This window comes from Macadamia integrifolia, chromosome 10, assembly GCF_013358625.1.
Source record: "Macadamia integrifolia cultivar HAES 741 chromosome 10, SCU_Mint_v3, whole genome shotgun sequence".
Classification (NCBI taxonomy): Eukaryota; Viridiplantae; Streptophyta; class Magnoliopsida; order Proteales; family Proteaceae; genus Macadamia; species Macadamia integrifolia.
In genome coordinates this window covers 10,907,330-10,918,557 of record NC_056566.1, presented here as the reverse complement: position 1 = coordinate 10,918,557, position 11,228 = coordinate 10,907,330, and the positions used below count along the sequence as shown (strand labels likewise).

The 11,228-nt window shown below is 37.9% G+C and overlaps 1 protein-coding gene across 1 annotated transcript; it reads left to right on the top strand.

Annotated features, from left to right (window-relative positions):
* Nucleotides 1–9,994: 9,994 nt before the first annotated feature.
* On the top strand, nucleotides 9,995–10,735 carry LOC122090551 (basic blue protein-like). Its single transcript, XM_042660192.1, has 2 exons — nucleotides 9,995–10,296; nucleotides 10,392–10,735. The coding sequence occupies exons 1-2, from the start codon at nucleotides 10,110–10,112 to the stop codon at nucleotides 10,592–10,594; spliced, it is 390 nt and encodes a 129-aa protein (XP_042516126.1). The 5' UTR covers nucleotides 9,995–10,109; the 3' UTR covers nucleotides 10,595–10,735.
* Nucleotides 10,736–11,228: the final 493 nt, after the last annotated feature.

Sequence of the window (11,228 nt, the reverse complement as noted above, 5' to 3'; positions counted from 1 at the left end):
AGGGGGGGGGGAGAGGAGGGTGATAGAATGCAACTCTAAAAGCGATGCAGAAGGTAATAGGAAAACAAGAACAAACAATGCACACAGGTTTACGATGTTTGACAAAATTGTCTACATCCTCGGTGAGATAAGATTCTGCTTCACTATGAATGGAGAATATGATTACAATACTCGTCCTCACACCTTTTAGAATTTCTTGCAGAAAAAGTAAATCTCATTACAAATATAGAGCAAAAGACCCTAATACCGGAAAATATAAAACTGCCATCAAATAAAAAATTCTTATAAGGGGTTGCACCCTCTACACCCCCGCTAAGCCGGGGGCCTCCTGCTCTCTTGCAATCCCCATAGTCCACTGTCTGACGGAACCTACACCAGTACTTCCTACATTAAACTGCGATAGAATGCAAAATACCATACAACAACAGGAAGAATAGATGGTCCCAAGATGCAATGGATCTCATCGAAGCATTTATATCAGCGTAAGTTTAATGATGGCTTGCGTTTCAAAGATTCGAAGCTACATAGCCTAGCTTTGCTAGCCAAGGTAGCAGGGAGATTATGGATTGAGCCGAGTTCTCCGTGGGTAGTATTAATGATGTCAATTTACTACTTCCCACGTACAAAGTTTCTCCGAGCCAAGGTTGGTCAGCAACCTTTGGGGCATGGCATAGTATCATTGTTGACAGGACAATGCTTCTTAAAGATCTTATTTGGAGGGTGGAAACATGAGAAATCATCAAAATATGGGATGTCATCAGATGGGTGCCTAGTTTGCCTGGCTTTAAGATTCACTTCCCACGCCTGGAAAGTTGTCCATTGAATCTGGTTTGTGAGGTGCAGTGAGCATTGGACTGCTGAGTGTATCTGGGCACTCCTAGCCACCCGATGCTCATTAAACTGATGTAGCGGCTACAAATGATTTTCACACTCGTTTAGATGTAGATTTGGGCATGCCACACTCTTCTGAAGATGAGGAGCTTTCTATGGCGTGTGAAAATTGTCTGCAGCTACTACACCAACGCAGTGAGCATCGGGTAGCTAGGAGCCCTTTGGGACACGTGCCCAGGTGCTCTCAACCATCCGATGCTGACCACACCTCAACTCTCACTACAGAGGATATTCATTCTTCGATGGTGGGCTTGTGTTGATAGATTGGCAATAATTGAGACTTTATCTTGTTGGCGTGTTCTAGTAGACCACTCTTGTGCTCGATGTGGGGATAGGATTAAGAGAGATGATCTTATTGTTCTTTCTTGCCCCTTCATTGGATCTGTACATATTAGAAGGGAAAAAAATGTGAAGTTACAATCTTATTATAACCAAAATTAGTTACAACAATATTTTCTCATTATTTATACAAAGCACTCAGATATCCCATATTTGATATTGTCTAAAAAAAAAAATCCTGGTTGAATGGTTAATTTCCTACTTAAATGGTTAGGTCATTAGGTTGACAATGTGAATCATAAAAGTAGGGCTTTTGGGGAAAAAAAAAAGCAATATTTAGAGAACATCAATCCTTATTCCTTGGGTTATGATGACAAGAATATATCCCCTCCCACAAAAAACAAAAATGCACAAAAAAACAAAAAATCTTTTCCACCCTAGCTAGCAACTAACCACTCACCAACTTTCTTCTTTCAAACCAAAAATATTTGCAAGCAAAGCTGAAAACCCTGCTAGTTTGAAAATTGACTTTTTAATATCATTATATTTTTAATGACTTTTAAGGGTTTGGGAATGACAATGGACTCGGGTCATGTAATATTTTGAAATGTGCATTGACCCGATTGTGAAACGGGTTCAGGTCAATTGACCCTCTAAGTCTCTAACGTGGAAAGAAATTAATGGGCTGGTTAAGTCTCCTGGACTTTTAGAAAGGGAAGGACCGGGAGACAGGGTTGTTGGAAAATTTTCTAAGGTCATGTTGGGAAATCCACAATTTGAGCTTACATAATCCAAAATTAAACCAAGTGTGATCAGCCAATCCAAATCCATATGAACCGGGAGGTTAACCCAAACCCATATGAAATGGGAGGTTTGATAGATTGGTTTAAGATTAATTGCAATTTTATCATCTTATGGGTACTATCTTAACATGCATGATTCTTTTATCGTCATGGGTTTCTAGCTTGGACTCGTGCTTTAGTAATTTTTTTATTGGTGAAATGAGCACTGGTTCATTGGTCGCGCACCTTTGTACTCAGACGCAAAGGGTGGCGTAATGATGCTCCCAACCTTGTGACATTTAAAAATCTATACCCTGTTGATGCCCATGTGTGCCCCTTGAAGCATTGGCTGCATGACCAGGGACTGTTCTTTCTCCCTTTTTATTTGTACACCTATATCTACCATGCACTACCACATGGGAGATTGGATGGACTGAATAAAATAAAATTTATGATGTTTCTATCTAAGAAAATTTGTCTGTGGAGGGAGCATAGGCTCTACCAGCATCTCGTCTCATCTCTCTCTCTCTCTCTCTCTCACATCTCTTATGAAATAACATATCTGCCCTTGAAGAGAGGGATAAACTTAAGAGGCATATGGAGAATGCTCTCCCTAACTTTTATTAACCCACTGCACATAAGAAAAAAAATAATAAAAATAATAAATAAAATAAAATAAACTTTTATTAATGCATAGGGAAAAATAGAGAATACCTTTTGGGTTGGGGATCGCTACTTGGTCACATGTAGGTCACTGATTAATGTGGAGGCAATCAAAGGAGGCATACAAGTATTCAACCAGGGGATAGGGTAATCTTTTCGCAACCCTTTTGTCTAGGCATAGAGGTATATGGACCAGCTAAGGATTTTTTTCCACAATTTCATGGGAAAAGAGTTACTCACACGTGTTGCTAGTGTGAGAAATAATCGACACATCAAACCAATGGGTGTCATGAAAACGTATCATCCATATTGACCCACATTTTCAGAAGAGCAAAGAAAAAAAAATTATGAACAAGAGAACTACACAATTTCCCAATTTTTATTCATTTATTTAAAATTCTATTAACTAATGAAGGATTTTTTTTTGTTCTCTTTTTATGGGTTGTTAACAGTGAAATTTCCTGGCCCTATGCACTGCATCATATCAGAGAGAACATTGATAATAAATTATCAAAATTTTAATTTTTCAATAATAAGGGTACTTATGTCTTTCACAGAGTTACTACACATTGTGTATCACAGTCCACTGTCCATGTATGGGCAGTGGACAGGTTAATAATGCATATAAGGTTAATAATGCATATAAAGCACCATAAGCCTTTAAAAGGAAAAGGGAAAAGGCTAAAGAACCACTGTCACGAAATGACAAAAAAGCCCTTAACGTACAGCCTTTGTCTTGAACAAATTACCAAAGGTGGTGGGGACGCATGCAACCCACCATGGAGACATGCCCTATGCCTTCACACAAAAAAAGAAGGGTAGCAGTGATAGCCTGATAGAGAGAATACGATGCTTTGCTTTGCTTTCTGTGTATTAATTTTCTCATTTTCTCCTCCAAAAAGCAAAGCCAAAATATAACAAACACCGCCATGAATCTGTTTTCCTACTTAGGGTTCTCTAAAGTCAAAGAAGGGAGATTTCTTGGGCAACCGGCCAAGCAAGAAAAAAGCTACCACTCCTTCTCTTCTCTCTTTCTTTTCCAAATATACACTTGGGTTTCTTTATATCTTTCAATATTCTTTACCTATATCACAGGATTACCCAAGGTCTTCAACCCTGTTTTATGGTATAGGTTAAGTCATTGCCTTACTAGCCTTGTGATTTGACCTATATACCCCTACCCTACCATTCTATTTCTTGCCTCTTCTTCATTTTCTCCCTTGTACTTCCTCTTCTTTTGATTAGTAGGTTGGTTCAATGGTTCATCAGTAAATGATCACAGATTTTGAACCTAGATTTAGGATAAGCTTCTTCTCTGATCCCCCCCCCCTAGTGGCCCCTTAACTTAAGAGGTTAGAGTGAGGACTACAGAGTTCCTACAATTTAAAATTTTTCTTGTCATTGTCTGTTTTGTGCGATGGATGAAACGATTACTGGATTCCACGTGAAAGTAATTATCTCACACCGAATGTGAATAGTTCAATACAGAGGCATTAAAGATCGGACACCCTCTTCCTAAAGGCTAGTTTTTAAAGATGCCTTCATTTAATCCCAACAAGTAGCATAAGAGCTGAGACGTGGAAACTCTTCTTACGAAGATTAAAGTAATAATAATATGGGTTGAAATATCGAAATCTTTTTAACTTTTAACCAAGTATTTGGGCATATTAGTCAATACAACCAAATTTCAAACCTTGGATTTTCCCAAAGATAGGGATACACTTGTTGTTTAAAGGCAGGAATAGGGGTAATCTAGTGACTTGTGATATCTGATAAAAACATATTTGTATATACGTCCATGTTGCTAAGTTGGTGCTTGGTTCCTATCATCAACAAATGCGGTCCGAATTTCAAAACTTCCTTTCCATCTACTTTTGTTGAAGCTTCTCTTCTTCTTTCCTTCATAGCCTCCTCGGTGTTCCAACTGGTTCATGGATATTGATCTCTTGTGGTCTCTTGGGGGGTGGTTTCTAGGTCTTGATTGCATGGCAGCAACTACAACATCAATCGAAGCAAGTTCTCACAGGTCACAACCTTTCCTGCTCTTTCTTGGGCTTCTCTTCATCATTCTTCTCCTAGCTCAACCTACATACCAGTCAAGGATGATCATGTCCATAGCTTCTTCTTTACCCTCAGAAAGGCTTCTCTCAGAGTCATCCACCACCACCACCACCAACGCCACTACTACTACTACATCTCAAGCCACCATGGATTTGCATCCACAACATACCAAGGCTACTAATACTTCTTCCTTTTCATCAGCTTCTACTAGTAAGCAGTTTGAAGATGGTGAACATGAAGTCCCAAGTGGTCCAAACCCCATCTCCAACAGGTAGGTTTTGCAAAGCTTCATCATCACAGCCGCTATTGTCATCATCATCATCAGCTTTATCTTTGTTCCCAGTTCCTTCACTTCTTTTAGAATGTATACCAAGTCATACTTTTTCCTTTATTTTCTTTCTTTTTTGGGTATTTGTATTAGTCTTATATATGTCTTACATAATATATGGGGGTGAGATATTGGTATTGTTCTTACTCTAGAGATCTTTTAAAGAGGAGCAGAAAGAACATGAAGTTATGTAAAAATTCACGGTACTATATTTGTAAGTGATTGGTTTGGTTCATATATTTAGTTAAGATTGTGTTCTTGTTTCGTTGTTGCTCCAATCTACTGAGATTCAGCCTCATGTCATATCGATTCGTTTGTCTGTAATATGTATGAGTACCCGAATTTCTAACTCAATCCCTCTTTCATTCAGATGGGTTTCTTCATAGATCTCTGATATCGTCATTTGAATGTATAAATTCCATGATTGATATCATGGAGATTCTTCTACTCTCTTCTTCCTTTTCCAATTTGCTTCAAAGATAAGGAGTGGATCAGGGGAGAAGAGGAAGATAAGATAGGAATAGGAACCAGAAGCAGTGGTGTCAGATCTGCTGCAAAATGACCACCTTTTGTTTTGATTGAGAAATTATTTAATAAAATGCTTTTGGATGATACTTGCTTTTATTGTCTTCTCACAACGCGTAATCCAAGACGCTCAGCTACTCAAAAGTCATGACTCATGAGTCATGATTTGGTAATAATAGTACCATTCACTAACCACCTCTAACTAATCATGTGCTCTTGATGGTCACGGGGAAAACAAAAATGAAAGATCTACATTGACTACAATATATCTCTACCTTCGGGTCAGATGACCATGAAAGAAATGATATTGTCTTTGACTTACATTATCTTATGAATCATGAGCTGATGATTGTGATTTCTCTTTGGTTGAATATTTCTTATATATTAAGGGATATAAAATTGATTTGATCCAAATTTTATTTTGGAGTTGCTCATTCAATGAGTATTCTCAATATTATATTCCAAGTGGACTTGGATTTCCATGTCTAGATCAATTTATTAATTATTCTCTCGAAATTTATGGAGAAATAAATTAGATATGGAAGTTCAAAATAATATAGCTAGTTTATTTGTAAGACCAAAGAGAGCTCATGAAAGGATGTCTCTTAATTCTCATTAATGGGTGGAGTCATGGATTTTTTTATTATTATTATTATTATTTTTTTAATGTTTCCTCTTTTGTGATTTTGATCTGAGATTAATGGAGCTAAGCATATGGTATAGATGCTGAGGGTGCCCTTAGCATCTAGTATTTCAATACACTTTTAGAGCATATTGTTGGTTGATAGCTGATAAGATATTTATTCACTGAAGTGTTTAGGTGAGGGTCTTCTTTTCTCATTCTCTCCCCCTACCCCTCCTAATCCTTTGGATTTGAATCTGTTAATATTCTATCCCACCTGATGGCATGAAACTGCATTTACACCAGTTGGTAATAAGTGGCCTCTCATTCCAAGTATGTGGCAAAAAGTAAGATGCAACAGTTGGTATCTCTTCACCCAATTATGATTTGATACGATGATTGGACCTTGAGAAGATTTAATGTCATCATTAACTTCCGCTCCTCATTGTTGAAGGTTCAAAATACCCTTCTCCAGTCCATTTAGAATGTTAGATCTCATAGATGAAGAAATTCTCTCTTCATCATGGGTTAAGAGAAACCTGGTTCTTTAAGTTATATGAGTCATACTTTAAAGAAGCTACCTCATGGACGCGGCACAACTGATTTGCTGAAAAAAAAAATAGTATGTTAATTAGGGAAGTATAGTGTATTTTCTTTCCATCCAACCATGACTAGTTGCTTTGGAGATTTTCTATACCAATATGTTTGTCTATTACAACATTATATGGTTTAGAATTCCCTCACTTGCCTTTACTACCTTTAAAAATTTTGATGCATAATTGATGCAATAATATTCTCTACTTAAAAAGTGAGATTTGCCAAACTAGACAATCTCTATGTCGATGTGAACTATACAAGTTACCAATAACATTGATTAAATGAGGGAAAGGCTCCGGCGTATAGAGGGGACCTCACCGTTTAAGAAGTAACCATAGAAACGATGGATGCATGGCATGAATGGATGATCTCTATAGACTTACTTGAATGGATTTTTAGAACCCCACCCTAGAACCCTAGAAAAGAAGAGCTTGTAACAAATTATGATCCTCTACCCAGAAAAAAAAAAATTATGATCCTTATATGAAGTTAATGACTACCAAATGTAGGGGGTATGGTAATGTCAATCCGTATAAAGATTAATTTTGAAGATTAATTTTTTCTTTTTTCCCTCATTCAATTAAAAACATTCATACAAATCAAGAACAATTTTTCTTCTTATTATTTGTTTTTGTTAAAGATCATCAACAGAATATTATTATGAAAGAATTACAATATTTTCAACCAAAAGAAACAAGAAAATTCAGATTGCTATCCACCTTCGGCATGGCCATCAGCAGAAAATGCAAACAACCAAAATCAGGCAGAAAATTTGATTAAATCAAACTTCAACTAAATCTGAATTGAGGGGGGCCTTACGCATCTAAAATTTTTCCAAAGAAAATTTTAGAGGCTCATTCCAAACAATAGAAGATCTTGTGGCTGCCGCATGCTTCACCTAGCCATCAGTAACGGTGTTGGCTTCCTTATAACATTGGTTATTAATTGTCCATGATATATGATCCAAATAACCTTTGTGACAGAGCAATCTCTGACGAAAGCACAAAGGAATATAAATATTTCTAATGTAAAAAAATCATTGACTGAGAGTCACCTTCAATGCAAATCGAATTCAAATTCAAGCTCATCACAATTTTGATCTTTTCATCAAATGCCACAAACTCTGCCCAAAAATTAGATGCAATCCCTTCGAGTGCCCAAGGTTCCCTAGAGAACATACATCTATATGGTATAAATGTTTGACTCAAATCACAAAATAAGAAAAATATCATACCATTGTGTTCTATGTTGTTGAGTAAAGGAATATGCTTGTGGTTGTAATTGTTGTCAACTCACGTTACTCGGCAACACACTCATCCATGCGTCGCTAAGATGGAAAAGAGAAGGTGTAGCTAGAGAGGAGTGGAGTTATAAGGTATGTTGCGAACGACTCCTTTGACCTTTAAGCCATTCAGGAGTATAAATAGGAGTTGTTGTGGCCTTCACCACGTGATTTGTAGTACTGGTTGATGCCATCCATAGGTTGAGGACAAGCAAAAGAGTGGGAGAAAATAAAGAGTTGCAACACCATTATGTGTAAAGTCTATACTTCACACTTTACCTTGAAGGGTGTGGTTTCATTGTGGGCGACTCAAAACTCCATAATGGATCACTTAACTATGCCACAAGTGTATACGAAACCGTGAAGTATATGTACAATGATGGCCATGTATATGTGGGAAGTGGGGATCAGTAGATCTTAGAGTGCTGTGCTTTTTTTTTGGGGGGGGGGGGGGGGGGGGGAGGAGGGGTTTAAGGCACAACAGGGGACACCCTTGTCAAAAGATTTCACTTCAAACATGATGATGATGATGCAAATTAATTATCTACAAAAAAATTTAATGTCTATTATACAAACACAATGTAAAGGAATGGCCCAAAACTGTAAGTATTTAGGTCCCCTATGGGGTCACCACAATAGGGTATGAGAAAAAAATACATTAGATTCCTCATGTTTGTATGAGATTGTTTGTTTGATTTCTTTTTCGTATTTTCACACTTGACCCAACACTAGCATGACTGTATTAGTTTCCTAGAAATCTATATAAAAGGCAATTAATCAGTTAAAAATGTCAATTCTTAAAATCAATAAGATAGATTTGCTCACAAAATTAGACTATATGCAACACTCCCCACCCCACCCCCCCCCCCCCACCACCCAAAAAAAAAAAAAAAAAAAAAAAGAAAGAAGAGACTATGTGCTTTTAGGTGATGATAAGGCTGCAATAGAGTCTGGTTAGGCCAAGATTTTGAAAACCTCAGTCCAACACTGAGTCCCTTAGGGGGTGTTTGGTTCAGTAAATCTTTGGGATGACATTCTTTAGAATGATAATTCTTAATTTTTGGAGTTGTTTGGTTCCACTAGGATGACCCTCATAAGTGAGCATCCTACTTCCAATGAATGACCATATTACAAAGGATGTGTTCCAAATCTAAGTTTACCTCAACACTTAAACTCAGATTTGAGCAACCTTTTTACCACCTAGTATAAAAGGAGAAAGCGGAAAGATGTTCTCTACAGAAGTCAATATCTCAACCCGCGAGAAATATGTACTAGCCTTAAGGCAACCAAACGATTTTTCAGAAAGAAACAATTCAGAAGAATGTCTATCAAAAGATTGACATTCATATTTGATACAAACACCATTTGATTTACCGAACCAAACACCCCCTTAGATACTTCTAGGCCCAACTCGTCCTTGATTCAGGGCCTAAAAAATCCAACCCTGTAGCCTGAAGGGGTTGGTCCAGGATGGGTCAAGGAGAAAAAGAAGAAGAAGAACAAAGGGAAAGAAGAAGGAGAACAAAGAATAGCAAGAAAAAAGAGGAAGGAGAAGGAGAAGGAGAAGAAGAATATGTGGTCGGGCTTGGCCGGGCTGGGCCTTAGCTCAAGGCCTCCCAGCCTAGCCCTAGTCTTCAACACTAACTTGGTCCATTCCTAACTCAGGGCTAAAAACTCCCAACTTTGACCTGTCCTCAGGGCTAGGGTATCTCAACCTAAGCCTTTTTTGGGCCTAGGGCGGATTTGGGCCGATAAGACCAAGCTTGCACCCCCATTAGGTGACATGAATCTTCATTTATTGATATTTATAACTTTATAATTAAGTTTCCCTTCAAAAGTTCCCAAAATCTTTATAAATCCCAAAAGATCTTTTCCAAAAAAAAAAAATCCCCAAAATCTTTCAATATAAGGCACTCAACATAAATGATGTTTACAAGGTCATAATCAAGTTTCCTTTCAAGTGCTACCCAAAATTTTTATATTAGGCAATCAATTCTATAATATTTTCTTCAACTTAGAGTCCCAAGGCTCCCAACAAAGACAATAGTTTTCCATCTCCTTTCCCAGTTAAGTGGTACAATGGCTCTCCATGGACGAGTCAATCCTAACCAAGCTGTAGTAACCACAATGGCTTTTCTATTTTGCATCCATATCTCAATCAACATTGCATGTGCTGCTACCTACACTGTTGGTGATAGTTCAGGATGGGATTTCAATGTTAGGGACTGGCCTACTGGGAAGACATTCACTGCGGGTGACATACTTGGTAGGATAACATAAACCTAACCACATTGTCTCTTTCTACTTTAATTTTTTTATTATGTTTAGATTACTAAATTGATGTGTATACTTGTGATTTAGTCTTCAACTATAATCCGTCAGTGCATAATGTGGTGAACGTAGACATCCATGGCTACAATGATTGTGAAGTTTCCCCACAAGGTTCTAAGATCTTCACCAGTGGACATGATTCGATTGCAGTGATAGCAGGACATAACTATTTCATCAGTAGTTTCCCGGGGCAGTGCAATAAGGGAATGAAGATTGACATCAATGCAAAATGAACGAGTTGAAGAAAACTTTGCATGTTTTATATGGTTGATTACCATATTTAACTTGTGGTTTGATGATCAAATTGGATTTTCTGTCATCTAGACCATGGATATTGGAATTGAATAAAGGAAATATACAATTTTATGTGATCACCATTGTTCTTTTTTTCTTTCTTTTGGTTAACTAAGGTGTAATACCTTACTTCTTAAACCCGGTCTGATTACACGGTTGACCCGGTTTAACCATGTAGGACCCGAACCGGAGAGAGTTAAGGCGGGTTCCTTATGGACCATGATGGCAAGGGTGACCTTAAACACCGGCTGGCCCAACAAGTTCGAGCCAGTGCCAGAGGAGACGGGTGTACCCAAGCCGTGTACATGCACATATCATAAGGCCATGTACGGATAAAGCAGGTATGTAGCCGTACCTTAAGGCGCATACGTATATTACATCTTATACCAAGAGTGAGATTCGTGCCGAGGGCCGAATTCTGTCAAAATCCCACTTGTTGGCCAAGCTTTGGCCCTCAGGTGGGAGGTCACAGGTGGGCGCATCCACCCACCTGAGTGACCCACCCATGTGAGTACTTAGTTATTTTAAGAAGTATATATAGCATTTATGTTTTCCTTTTTCTTTTCTCATTTA